Below are 14,801 nucleotides of genomic sequence, written 5' to 3' on the forward strand. Positions count from 1 at the left end.
AAAATGGAAGTGAAACATTTCCATTTGTCAAAATGAAATCTTCTGATTGACCTGAACCTATTTTCCCCTGGAATTTTCCATAGCAGAAAAATTCAGAATTTTCAGTTTTTGTTCCTCTTTGGAATTAAGCTAAATTTAGAGATCTCAAAATTCTTCACAATGTGGAACTTCCATCCTCCCACAGCTCTACTCAGAACTCCCAGTATTCAGACCCAGACCTTGATTTACCTGCCTGCATATAACTACATCAGTTCTTGCACATTTCCTCTCCTAATCACTTATGTAATATTTGTGAAGGCTGTCATATAAAGCCTACTTGATCTACAGGAGTAACTACAGTAGCTGGCAGCAATAGTGGGCTGTTATATGTTCTTTGTGGATTAGCCACTAGAGGAAGACACAACATACACTTTACATGTTTACATTAATGTTACTGGTTTTGTGATCTTATGTATTTAAATTGTTACTTAATCTGTCAAAAACGTGACTATTAAATGTAGGACTGAAAACATTCAGGAGATGCTGCTTAATTAATATTTCAGATTCTGCCCAGTTCAATTTTTAACTGGGTATCTTTCTAAGTGTGTGATTAATGCCTAGCAATTTCCACAAGGCACTCTGAAGGCGGGCAACAAAGAGTGGAGTTTCATCTACATAAATAAGCTCCTTGTGCCCTCAGTTTCCCGCTAGGCTCCCATTCTGTAAAGCCAAAGATCTTCCAAGGCTGGACGTTTTAGAAACCATGGGCTGAGGCTAAGTCAGCTCTGTAATGAGTAGAAGGGAATGTTAAGAACTGACCTTGGTGTCATTTCTGTAACAGTGAAAGAAAAGTAGGCCGTACTGATGAAAAACAGAACCATGAGTTGCAGCTTGTAGCAGACAAGAAACAACAGAAATGTCTACCAGAATGTTAAGTGGAATTCCCTTGCCAAATTCCCATGTGGTGATTACATGCTCTCTTCCTGCATATAGTTATGTCAATACTTGTGTATTTCCTCTCCTACTCAACGGTGTCATATTCTCCTGTTAAACACCCATTGCCTTTCACCACAGAGGTGTCTGCATTTCAGAGGTAGATGGCATGATTCCTGTATGTACATATAATTGATTTATCCATACCCAGATAGTTTGTTTTATCTCGCCTCTCTCAACTCTGCCTTTCAAAACAGATTTACTTCTCAGTCCTTGTCTCTCTGCTGCCCATTGGCCCCGGCTTTCTCCTCCCTTCAACTCTTTCCTTAAATCAATGGGACTTGCATACACATATCAGAGGGCAGAATCTGACCTGTTGTCCTTATGGAGCCTTTCCTATGTCCCCTCCCCTTACCTCCCCTTTGGTAAAAAGAAAAGGAGTACCCGTGGCACCTTAGAGACTAACAAATTTATTAGCTAACGCGGCTGCTACTCTGAAACCTCCCCTTTGGTACAGAACTTCCTGATAGATCCTGATTCATTTACATGACATCTAAATAGCTCCTTTCCTCCTATATCTATACTAGAGTCCACAGGGGTGATGTATTTTTAAGTCTTTGACTCAGTCGCACTGCTGACCTTGCCCGTGGCAGGTTTGTCTCTCTTTGGGGCTCCTGGAGTCAAATATGTGATGATAAACACCTTGCTGCTAACAAAGGAAATGATTCCTAGGTGAGCTTTCAACAGGTAAACAAAAGGGCCATTCAAAGTGACACTTGATGCCACTGTACTAGAATAGAGGATAGTATGTTAGTAGGTGAAGTGATTTTTGAGGTTACACTTTTGTGGAGGAAATTGGTTACAAACATATGCCCCATCTCTGTTTCAACACAGTTCTAGTGGTTATTAAAACAAGGTATTTAACATCTGAATACACCAATGATACTGAAATAGCTTTCACATGACACACAAGTCATGGTTCCTTTCCTAGAGAAACAGTAAACGGTATCTTAGTGTTCACTGAATGGTTGCTTTCAGTTGTCAGCGGAGCTCATTGATGCAAAGCTGGCATTTGGACTACAGATTTCCCTAGAGAATTCAGTAAGTCTTAATATCTGACTAAAATGTAAGGGCCTGATCCAAAACCCACTAATGTCAATGGAAAAACTCACATTGGTTTTAATAAGCTTTAGATCAGGCCCTTAGTTAAGAAATTGTGTGGGGGCCTGATGCGAAGCCATCTGAAAATGTGGGTCTTTCCATTAACTTCCAGGAGCTTTGGATCAACTCAAATATGCTCTCTGCAGCCATTATGCCCATGGAGCAGCTGCGGTATTGGGCCTGGAATGTGAAATTCACCCCATGCAGAGAACACACACAAGATTTATGTGTCACTTAAGATCTAAGCACTTAAGCAGGTACCTAACTTTAAGCACACAAGTGGTCCCACTGAAATCAATGGGATTGCTCACATGCTTGAGGTTAGTCACATGCTCAAATACCAGCTGAATTAGGGCCAATAGGCCAGATTTTTAAAGCTGTTTTGGTGCGTAAGGATGCAGATAGGCACCTAACTAACTCTCATTGATTCAATGGGAGTTAGGCACATATGCCCCTAGCAGGTGCAGCCTCTAGCATGCTAGCTGATTGCTCCTAAATCCATATTCAGGCAGCTAAGTTGCCTAATTTTCAGAGATGCCAGGCACCCTGGACTGTGGCGCTACCTGTCTGTAAGTGAGATCAGAATTCAGCTCCGTATATTTAAAATTCCTTTTTCTAAATACTTGTTTGTCCCGCTCAATACCCAAGAGGAAAAGAAAAAAGAGAGAGAGGAAAAGAGTGAAGCAGAAAATATGTGTTGTAAGTGATGTTCTCCTCTGGACAGAGATTTGAGTTTCATATTCTGCTTTCTTGATCTCCCCCCCACCCCGCCTTTCATTTTTCGTCATTCATGCTAATGAACCTTGTAGTCCCAGGGAATCTCTTCATTTCAGTTTTCCAAAAGGCTTGTCTGACATCTACTCTGTGGCCTTAAATGTGTAAAATTGATCTTTCCTCACTGTGAGCCACTCTGAGCTACTCCCCCTTAGTGAGCCACTTGACTGTACTGGGCCAGATCCTCAGATGGTGGAAACTGGCAGAGCTGGAGCAAGGCCATCATGCCTAAAACAAACCCAACAGCTGCCTGCCCAACAATATGTTTCATCAAAAAGAAAACATTTACTTAGAACCCAGAGCTCCGATGAGCTTCAATAACTTCTAATAAATAAATGAAAGTGTCCTTTGTACCCAGAAATTTTTAGCAATAATTGTTCCACAGTAAGACCATACTGATAATAATACAGAACCACTGAGCCAGAAAGTCCCCAAAGTGCTTTACAGACTGCAGCAAAGAGCTTGCTCAGTCACAGCTGAAATGCATCCACCTCTGGGGAGGAAGACAGTACCCATCCTATGCCAGACACACTAAACAATCATTCATAGGGAGGGAAGGGAACTATTATAAGACGCTAGGCACGTGTGTACCAAGGTTTGAATTTGGCCAAGATATCAGGACCAACACTCTGTGAGCAGGAGCTCATCTTTCCACATTTTTAATTGGAGCGAGGACACCTCCAACAGCATAAGCTCCTCAATGCCGTGCTGGGGCACTGGCTCAGGACTGACTCACAGGGAAAAATGTCACCTACGGAATTGCCGGCATTGCTTCTTGTAGCAACAGGCACTTCCTAGCAGGTATCCCACCCAGGCACTGAAACCTTGCCCATGTTGGTGAAATCACATGGGATTGCAGGCTGAAAGTGTAGGGCTGCTCCTACAGATGGTATCTGTCAATTCTGGAAGCTGTGAGTGCTCCAGGGGCTGAGAGGTGAGTCAGGTTTTTGAACTCTTGCTGCACAACGCTGAAGTGACTTCAGATGAGGAAGTACTGCCCTTGCCTGACATTACTGTCTATCCATGGTATTTCTAAAGCACGGCTCACCATGGGATCTATGCACTTGAGAACAATGAAAGGGCCCGATCCTTCAAGGTTCTGAGTGGGAGGCGTTTCACTGCCTCACTTCCCACTGATCTCCCTGCAGCGCTCCCAGCAGGTGTTCACCACTTTGCATAATGAGGGTCAGTGGCAGCACGGAGGGTGACCCAAAGGGCCATATCCCTCCCGGCTCCCCACACTGTTCCAAAATACGGGTTGATTTTCATTCACCTAATTTCGCTTCCTCCTCATGTTTCCTCTCTCTTTTTATCCTTTCTCCCCAGTGTGACATTAAAGCAGTAGACAAACATGATGGGCTGATGCTGGGTCATGACAACTGGAAGCAATCTCACTGGGGCTGGTCTTTCCTGCCCCATTCAAGCTGGCAGTCCTGGGGGCCCACAGTCATCCCATGAGTGCATTTTATATTTTTGGGGGTCCCACCCAGAGAGAAGAATGGATCAGTCAGGTCATTGGCTGGACATCACTATCATTTCACAGAGGGTCTCTGAAAATTTTCTGGAATGCTTTCTGGAAATCTTTTACTATAGGGAATCAGTACTGGGTTTATCTGGGTCCCCCAGCATTAACACAATACAGACACTTTAAACAAAGACATGCCACGGTGTTAGGTTTGAACAGAGTTTGCCTCTAGCAACGGCTACAATATGTACAACCCAAGAAGCGTGCATTTCATTCATCCTTTTCAGATTTCTTTCCCATTTGCTGGCCACAATGTCACCGTTGATTTCAGTGAGTCCTGTGTTGCCTGAACAATCCAATTCATTACACATTGGTGACTTCCAGACTACCAAAGCGTTCCAAGCGGCACTGCTCTGGCCTACTTAGCTTCATGTCCTCACAGCACTCTTCGTTTCTGAGAGATCCATAGTCATCATGGAAATCAGTGTCTTTTCCACTGAATCCCCTTCCAATTTTCCCCAGGGGAAGCTGCAAATGAAACCAGAGGAATGTAAGGATAATCACCATCATTGTATGGCAATTTTTAAGAGCAGGTTAGAAAAAACACCTGTCAGAGATGGTCTAGATAATACTTAGTCCTGCCACGAGTGCAGGGGACTGGAGTAGATGACTTCTCAAGGTCCCTTCCAGTCCTATGATTCTAATCTCATGGGGAGAAAGAGACAGGATGCACAATAGTGTCATGGAGGGAAGGAGGCACCAGATCTGCTTAATCAAGAACTGACCCCAGCTCCTTTAAAATCCACGTACAGTCAGAAGTAGGATTGTAAAGATGTCATTGCCGCAGAGTTCCATATCGCAAGAGCTTCCAGATCCAAATTTGCTCAGAATACAAATCAAAGGTTTGTTTCTCTAATTGCCAGCACTGGAAACTCAATCTGGAATCTGAGGGTATTAAAAACCCACAGCTGGCCCCTGCCAACAGACTCGGGCTCAGTCTAATGGGCTATCTAATAGCAGTATAGACTGGAGCCCGGGCTATGGGACACTGCAAGCGGGGAGGGTCCCAGAGCTTGGGCTCCAGCCTGAGCCCAAATGTCTACACTGAAATTAAACAGCCCCTTAGCCCGAACCCCACATGCCTGAGTCACCTAGCACAGACCAGCCATGGGTTTTTAATTGCAGTGTAGACATACCCCTGAGGACAAGATCCTTGTCTGGTGTAAGTTAGCATAGCACCACTGGAGTCAATGGAGTGATGCTGATTTACACCAGCTGAGGATCTGATCTGCAGAGTCAAACCCTGTGAGTTCTGCCTCTTGCACCGATAGCATTAATACCGATTCTGTAATCAGAATGGCAAGGGCACTGGTTGATTCCCAAGGAGGTATCAAATCCAGCTCACTCACCAGTAGCTGGACTGGCTGTTCTAAGAGGAGACAAGAATGTTTTTTGAGTAAAAGTCAGCAGGGCTGCATTTGTATTGAGTAAGAAAAAGGTATTTTTTGTTAAAGTGTAGTAATAAGCACAAAAGTGACTCTAAATCTTGCTCTTCTTTACACCACAGATCTGGTTCCCTGAGTCTGTCTTACTGGCTCAGCTGACTAAAACAGGTTCCTATTGCTTTTGTACGCTTATCTTTGTCCAGCCAACACAGCTGCAGGAGAACAAGATGACAGGTTTCAGAGTAGCAGCCATGTTAGTCTGTATTCGCAAAAAGAAAAGGAGTACTTGTGGCACCTTAGAGACTAACAAATTTATTTGAGCATAAGCTTTCGTGAGCTACGGCTCACTTCATCAGATGCATGTAGATGAATGCATCCAATGAAGTGAGCTGTAGCTCATGAAAGCTTATGCTCAAATAAATTTGTTAGTCTCTAAGGTGCCAGGAGAACAAAATGAATCTATTCTGGCTCAGGTGTCCTCAATAGAATTTTTAAGTTCTGTCTGCAGATTCTTCATTGCCAGTCATATCAGCCAACAGCTTGATTGTCAGCTCCCTTGCTGAGGGGCCCAATTCTGCCACTTGTACTCAGGGTACTTCCAGTCAAACTACCCACATAACGAGGGACGACTCGGCATGAGTAAAGGTAGCAGAATTAGACCCACAGTTTGCAGGGCTGGCGGTTAGGAATTTATTATTTTGTGCTTGTAATCTGGGTGAATCTAACCCCGAGTCACTGAGCTACAACCACCAGGGAAGTTCCAGGGTGGCATTTTTACAGTTACTTTTCAGAGGAGAATCCACCCATACTTTAAAAAATGGCTTCTCTGATTATAGCCTCAAATTAAGGCTTGAAATATGTTTGCATAGTTTGCATCCTGCTCCATACTTCCAAACAACCACCCTCCAGCTTCCATCAGGGACTCTGTGTTCTCTATCTGTTGTTCCTAAGGAAGAGGTTGTTGGGGGGGATGGTTTCATAGTCTGTCCTGAAGTCCCCCATTGTTTCCCCTTTAACCCTAAAGACCCAGGTCCAGTTCCTCCACTGGCATTAATCAGTACAGCACCATTAAAGTCAATGGAGAGATTTCAGTTTGGACCAGCTGAGATTCCAGCCCTTTTTCAGGCTGAACCCCCTTCCAGCCATCTGGAGTGGCAGGCACATTGCCAGTCAATGGAGTTCATAATGCTGGCCAGCAAGGGGCGCTAGAAAGCAACATAAGATACTAACCCTGCAAAAAGAAAAGGAGGACTTGTGGCACCTTAGAGACTAACAAATTTATTTGAGCATAAGCTTTTGTGAGCTACAGCTCACTTCATCGGATGCATTTGATGGAAAATACAGAGGGGAGATTTATATACACACACAGAGAACATGAAAAAATGGGTTTTATCATACACACTGTAAGGAGAGTGATCACTTAAGATGAGCCATCACCAGCAGCAGGGGGGGGAAAGGAGGAAAACCTTTCATGGTGACAAGCAAGGTAGGCTATTTCCAGCAGTTAACAAGAACATCTGAGGAACAGTGGGGGGTGGGGTGGGGGGGAGAAATACCGTGGGGAAATAGTTTTACTTTGTGTAATGACTCATCCATTCCCAGTCTCTATTCAAGCCTAAATTAATTGTATCCAGTTTGCAAATTAATTCCAATTCAGCAGTCTCTCGTTGGAGTCTGTTTTTGAAGTTTTTTTGTTGAACGATAGCCACTCTCAGGTCTGTAATCGAGTGACTGGAGAGATTGAAGTGTTCTCCGACTGGTTTTTGAATGTTATAATTCTTGACATCTGATTTGTGTCCATTTATTCTTTTACGTAGAGACTGTCCAGTTTGACCAATGTACATGGCAGAGGGGCATTGCTGGCACATGATGGCATATATCACATTGGTAGATGCGCCGGTGAACGAGCCTCTGATAGTGTGTCTGATGTGATTAGGCCCTATGATGGTGTCCCCTGAATAGATATGTGGACAGAGTTGGCAACGGGCTTTGTTGCAAGGATAGGTTCCTGGGTTAGTGGTTCTGTTGTGTGGTGTATGGTTGCTGGTGAGTATTTGCTTCAGGTTGGGGGGCTGTCTGTAAGCAAGGACTGGCCTGTCTCCCAAGATCTGTGAGAGTGATGGGTCGTCCTTCAGGATAGGTTGTAGATCCTTGATGATGCATTGGAGAGGTTTTAGTTGGGGGCTGAAGGTGATGGCTAGTGGTGTTCTGTTATTTTCTTTGTTGGGCCTGTCCTGTAGTAGGTGACTTCTGGGTACTCTTCTGGCTCTGTCAATCTGTTTCTTCACTTCAGCAGGTGGGTATTGTAGTTGTAGGAATGCATGATAGAGATCTTGTAGGTGTTTGTCTCTGTCTGATGGGTTGGAGCAAATGTGGTTATATCGTAGAGCTTGGCTGTAGACAATGGATCGTGTGGTATGATCTGGATGAAAGCTAGAGGCATGTGGGTAGGAATAGCGGTCAGTAGGTTTCCGATATAGGGTGGTGTTTATGTGACCATTGCTTATTAGCACCGTAGTGTCCAGGAAGTAGATCTCTTGTGTGGACTGGTCCAGGCTGAGGTTGATGGTGGGATGGAAATTGTTGAAATCATGGTGGAATTCCTCAAGGGCTTCTTTTCCATGGGTCCAGATGATGAAGATGTCATCAATGTAGCGCAAGTAGAGTAGGGGCATTAGGAGGTCTCCTCAGCTCTCGTCTCCTAATTCCACCATGATTTCTACAATTTCCATCCCACCATCAACCTCAGCCTGGACCAGTCCACACAAGAGATCCACTTCCTGGACACTACGGTGCTAATAAGCAATGGTCACATAAACACCACCCTATATCGGAAACCTACTGACCGCTATTCCTACCCACATGCCTCTAGCTTTCATCCAGATCATATAACACGATCCATTGTCTACAGCCAAGCTCTACGATATAACCGCATTTGCTCCAACCCCTCAGACAGAGACAAACACCTACAAGATCTCTATCATGCATTCCTTCAACTACAATACCCACCTGCTGAAGTGAAGAAACAGATTGACAGAGCCAGAAGAGTACCCAGAAGTCACCTACTATAGGACAGGCCCAACAAAGAAAATAACAGAACGCCACTAGCCATCACCTTCAGCCCTCAACTAAAACCTCTCCAATGCATCATCAAGGATCTACAACCTATCCTGAAGGACGACCCATCACTCTCACAGATCTTGGGAGACAGGCCAGTCCTTGCTTACAGACAGCCCCCCAACCTGAAGCAAATACTCACCAGCAACCACACACCACACAACAGAACCACTAACCCAGGAACCTATCCTTGCAACAAAGTCCGTTGCCAACTCTGTCCACATATCTATTCAGGGGACACCATCATAGGGCCTAATCACATCAGACACACTATCAGAGGCTCGTTCACCTGTGCATCTACCGATGTGATATATGCCATCATGTGCCAGCAATGCCCCTCTGCCATGTACATTGGTCAAACTGGACAGTCTCTACGTAAAAGAATAAATGGACACAAATCAGATGTCAAGAATTATAACATTCAAAAACCAGTCGGAGAACACTTCAATCTCTCCAGTCACTCGATTACAGACCTGAGAGTGGCTATCGTTCAACAAAAAAACTTCAAAAACAGACTCCAACGAGAGACTGCTGAATTGGAATTAATTTGCAAACTGGATACAATTAACTTAGGCTTGAATAGAGACTGGGAATGGATGAGTCATTACACAAAGTAAAACTATTTCCCCATGGTATTTCTCCCCCCCCACCCCACCCCCCACTGTTCCTCAGATGTTCTTGTTAACTGCTGGAAATAGCCTACCTTGCTTGTCACCATGAAAGGTTTTCCTCCTTTCCCCCCCCCGCTGCTGGTGATGGCTCATCTTAAGTGATCACTCTCCTTACAGTGTGTATGATAAACCCATTGTTTCATGTTCTCTGTGTATGTATATAAATCTCTCCTCTGTATTTTCCACCAAATGCATCTGATGAAATGAGCTGTAGCTCACGAAAGCTTATGCTCTAATAAATTTGTTAGTCTCTAAGGTGCCACAAGTCCTCCTTTTCTTTTTGCGAATACAGACTAACACGGCTGCTACTCTGAAACCTCCCTAACCCTACAAAAGGGCTCAACCAGGGCTCCCTTGACATCTCTAGAGAAAGCTTTGACTCTGCCATTGCACTGGACTGCTTTAGACTGTTGGCCCAACACCCACGTGTATAAGACTATTTAAAATAGTCTTAGAAATATTTAGAAAGTATTTTTTACATTATATATAATGTAAGAAATAGTTTAATACACACACACACACACACACACACACACACAGAGCGCTAATTTTAAAATGAATGCAATTAATTATTTCATTAGCTCACACATGCCTCTTCTGAGTATTTACATCCCCAATTATCATGGAGATGAAATGACAACTCCAAGCAGAAAATCAGTCATTTCCAGCTGGGAGAGGGGAGTAATTTGGATGTGGTAATTAAATGGCCCATCCTGTGCAAGTTATAATTGGTTTGTTATTGAGCTACTCATCACATAAATTCCAGGCTTAAAAATGCCAACTTTCCCTGGACACAAAAAGGTTTTTCAGTGCAATTTAATTACTGTAAAGAATATGATTTATAGTCACCCATCTTGCATTATGCTGCTTAATGCCCTTACTCACACACCTGGTTGATAACTGTTATTAGCATCAGTGGGGAAAAAATGCAGAGGGGTTTACTAGGGCAATCTAGAGTTGTATTGCCTGTCCAGTTTCCCATTGGTCTCTATATGAACCTCCATAGGCTGTACTGATAGGACCATAAAAGTGAAGAGATCAAACCTCAAAGGGAGAGCAGCAGGGAAAGGGGATCTGAGCCCGAGTAAGCAGTCATCAAGTCATATTTTCAAAACAGCTCAGGCTCAGATTTTTCAGTAGTGTTTAGTAACCAGTTCGAGTCATAGTGTCATATTCACCTCCCCTCCAGCTTCCGCTGTAAAAATGTAAACAGACTTACCCGGCTTGCTTTGCATTTTAAGCCGTTCCCCTCCTCCTTGCTCTGCTTGGTAACGCTGGAGGCCCACCTGAGTGAACCCTGTTGGATGACAGTCGACGGTCCATACCGCTCGCTCTCTAGAACACCTGTAGGGCTGAACAATGAACAGGCACTCATCTCACAGAAGTTTTTAATGTGGAGCCAGTAAACGAAAGAGCCACATTCAAAATCCACCAAACCAAACAAGTGGTGGCTGGATTTTTTAAAAGGACTGGTTCATCTGATGCCCAGTTATAACAGGCATCCGTGAAAGCCAATAACTGAGGCTCAAATTGTAACATATATGCTAGGGCAGCACCAAAGGTGAAAGTAAGCCGGTACGCTCCCATACGGCGTACTGGTAAGAGCCAGTGCGCCGTACCGGGACCAGCTTTCCCAGGTGGCAAGTTAAAGCCCTGGGGTAGTGGCAATGGCGGGGCTCCAGCAGGGATTTAAATGGCCCCAGAGCTCCAGCCACCGCTACCGACCCGGGGCCCTTTAAATCCCTGCCGGAGCCCTGTTGCCGAAGCCCTGGGGTAGGCTCCGGAGGGGAATTAAAGGGCCAGGACAGTAGCAGCGGCTGGAGCCCCGGGCCCTTTATATCCCTGCCAGAGCTCGGCTGCCGCTACCCCAGGGCTCGGGCAGCAGGGCTCAGGCCGGGATTTAAAGGGCTCGGGGCTCCGGCAGCCGCTACCACAGCGGAGCCCCAGGCCCTTTAAAGCTCTGCCAGAGCCCAGAGCCCCGGGGTAGTGGTGGCAGCCGGGAGCCTCCAGGGCTCCTCAGTGATTTAAAGGGCCCGGGGTTCTGCTGCGGTAGCGGCAGCTGGAGCCCTGAGCCCTTTAAATCGCCCCGAGCCCCCAGCCGCCTCTGCAGCCGGTAGCTCGGGGGTGATTTAAAGGGCCCCAGGCTCCCAGCCGCCATTACTGCAGCTGGAGCCCCGGGCCCTTTAAATCAAGATTTTAAATCAAGATTTAAAGGGCCTGGGGATTTAAGGCCCTGCCTCTTCCGGTTGAGGCCACGCCCCCTGCTCAGGACTCCGGCGTACCGGTAAGTCATCCAACTTACTTTCACCTCGGGCAGGACTAATGTGTTCTCATTCTGCACAGTGTATTGTGATGGCCGCAGGGATCAAGAAAGAATCCCCCCCCCCCAGGTGTAGAGGTGCATACCTGGCCAAGTGTACGGCTTTTTTGCCTTCCTCTCAAGTGTCAGGTACTAGTGACTGGCCAATAGTCTCATGAGCCAATACTGTCCGCCAGAGTCAGGCCCAATACAAAACTTCAACAAACCCAGTATTTGTGAAAGGCCAGATTCAGAGCCAAACTTTCCGCCTGGCCCCTGTGTCTATAATGAGGTGAACAAAAACCTGGCTCCACATCCCCAAAAGCTTCAGAAGAGGTCAGCTCCATCTGTGCTCTGACTCGGAGCAACAAATTCCTGCTTCCCAAAATAATGAACTTCAGGCACTGATCAGCACTCCGGGCTTTCCAGTTGTATATAGATGAGGGTACATTTGCCAAAGAGAGATTTTTACAGGGTGCAGGGAGGAAGACATACCAGGCCCCTTTCCCGTCTGCAAGGTTAGGTGGCTCCAGATGCTCCCACATGCATGTACTAGCAGTGGTGGGACTTCTTTGACATACCCAAAGTGGACCAGAGCTCTAAACTGGCTTGGCCAGAAAAATCAAAGGCATTGGATAGTGAACACTAGGATGGCCTCCAGCAGAGAACTGATTACAACACAAAGCAGGTGTATGTGCTAATCTGGACAGCTGACCCTGCTTTGGCACTAGAAGCTCTATTCCAAAGGAGAAATTGCTTTGGCTTGATTCTAGGATTGCTTTTCCTGGAGGAGGGGGGTGTAATTCATCCCCTTTCTTGCGCCATCCACAATTAGAACGGCTGGCTCCAATCCTTTTGTGCTGTGACAAAGTCCAGTCCTCTCCATTGCTCGCAGTGCATGTCACCTGCTCCTTGCTGTCATCTAGTCGCTTTCCATTTGCCTTCCCATCAATCGACACCCTGGCTTTCTTCCTCCCAGCAGCCATTCCGCCCAGTGCCACAGTCCCTGGCAGCCAGGTTTTCTTCTCGCTCTGCAGCGTTAGATGGTAGGGACACGGCGGCACAAAGAAATCTTTTTGCTGCTCCTCTGCTCTCTCGAGAGACATAGGGTCCAAGTCAGTCCCTGCACCTGCCTCGCTTTTGTGCCTTTCATGGACATTCCCCTTTTCTTCACAAGTGTCATTTGATCTCACAAGCCAATCTCCTGTGGCCAGCAGTGGGCTAGGCTCCATTCTGAGACATCATGGGGCCAGGATCGTTCAGCCTCTCCATTGTCAATGGACGTGCTTTGATTTTACACAACTACTTGGGAAGCAACTCTTTTATCTCACCAGCCTTTCCATCTCCTCCTGCTGCTGCTGCTGCTGGCCCCTTATTAGCTCTAGCTCTCTGGCTGCTATGCTGGTCTTATTCCCTCTCTGCAGGAGGGAGAAACCATTGCTGACAACTCTGGATTCCTCTAATGGGAGAAACGGATTCAGGATGGTGCCTCCTGGTTCCCCCTCTGTAAGGTCCCTCTCAGGCACTACCATGATCATCTCATATCCTGCTTCACCCCTGAACAGGTATAGCCTGGAGAAAGGCAGAGTAAACTTCCTCTCACTGCCCCTCTATCCTTACCTGAAGGGACCATCCCTGGAAATGAGGATGGGGATGTTTTCCAGACACATTTCAGCCCTGACCTCTCTGCCTCTTCTACCAGTTGGGATGATGGACTGAAAACCCCCAACTTATTCTGTATAGGTCTCCAAAGACCCAGTAATATGGTAGCATCTTTAAAGTTACTCCTGACACATTGGATTTCAACAGCTGACCTAGCAGTGAAATCCTTCCCATAACTCATTAGCAATGCCATGAGCCATCCTTTAGACAGCTGGTTTTGATGCCAGGTTTTGTGCCTTTGCCATTCTGACTGCTGCTTCTCATTGTGACAGTAACAGAGCAGTCAGTAATCAGGGCAGGCAGAAATATCGCTTTCTAGTGGATGGGTTCTGCAACGTACAATGCTGCCATCCCCAGACAAAGTCTTCTGCTGTCAACACAGCAAATTGCTTGTACAGTACTGAGAGCTCAGAAGCTCTAGGGCTCCCAATTTGCCTGTGCTCTTTGCGGGTGTGTGTACGTGTGTGCAAACAAACGCACAATATTTGCAATGTGAACCATCTGTTTCGGGTGAGCCAACTAACCAGAGCCATCTGTGTAGTCGGGCCTGCAAAAGCTTGAAATCTCACTGCCTCCACTGGAAATTTGCAGGAGAATTCCCTTCTCCTCTCTCAACTGGATACTTTGCATAAATCCTGCTTGCGTGGACAGAAGTGCCATGCAGTGAATGAGTGCCAAATACGCCCTGCAGAGCCCCAGTGCAGCAGCCTGTACTCTATGTTGCCCCAGGTAACTGAAGTCCAACTCAGCCTGTTATACAAAGTTGTTTGTAAAAGTCAGCAAAAAGAGGCGATAAAGAGCCTGATACTAACTGGATTGTTTAAGTTACAAGAACTGTGCTAAGGGATTTGCAAGGCTCCTGGTAAAGTCACAGGGCGGCATAAGAATGAGCGGAAAGATTCTAGAGATGGGTGAAAATGTTTATGTTGGAAATTAGTGGCATATTTTTCCATTTCCTTGGACATTGTTGACCGGGGGGGGGGGGGCGGGTGGTCACAACATGGATGCGGGGGAAGAGGAAGACATGGACTGGAAGGAGTGAGCTTAACAAGCTAAAAGCAATGCCCTAAACAGCCCTGCGCTGGAACGAGCTCAGTGTAGCTGATAAGACATTGGGCCGTGCCTGCGTTACTCCAGCAGCAAAGTTGCAAGTGAAAGTCAGCACCAGAAACAGAAGCTGTATTTTCTAGTTTAGCTGTTCTTTTTTTCTCCCGGTGTGTGCGCGTGTGTTCTGTCTAAAAGAAAACAGGACTGGACGTCACCAGCAGCAACAATACCCTCTCCAGACCACCTCA

At 46.0% G+C, this 14,801-nt stretch overlaps 1 protein-coding gene across 6 annotated transcripts in view; it reads right to left on the bottom strand.

Moving 5' to 3' along the window:
* Positions 1-1,815: 1,815 nt before the first annotated feature.
* KAZN (kazrin, periplakin interacting protein) overlaps positions 1,816-14,801 on the bottom strand; it is a 728,345-nt gene continuing 715,359 nt past the window's right edge. For all 6 annotated transcript variants that reach the window (XM_038376718.2, XM_043500175.1, XM_038376720.2 and 3 more), the window contains 2 exons: positions 10,765-10,897; positions 1,816-4,840 (listed from right to left, as the gene is read on the bottom strand). In XM_038376718.2, the coding sequence (XP_038232646.1) occupies positions 4,676-4,840; positions 10,765-10,897 (298 nt within the window). In that variant the 3' untranslated portion in view covers positions 1,816-4,675. The remainder of the gene's footprint in view (positions 4,841-10,764; positions 10,898-14,801) is intronic.

Source organism: Dermochelys coriacea, chromosome 18 (assembly GCF_009764565.3).
Source record: "Dermochelys coriacea isolate rDerCor1 chromosome 18, rDerCor1.pri.v4, whole genome shotgun sequence".
Lineage (NCBI taxonomy): Eukaryota > Metazoa > Chordata > Testudines > Dermochelyidae > Dermochelys > Dermochelys coriacea.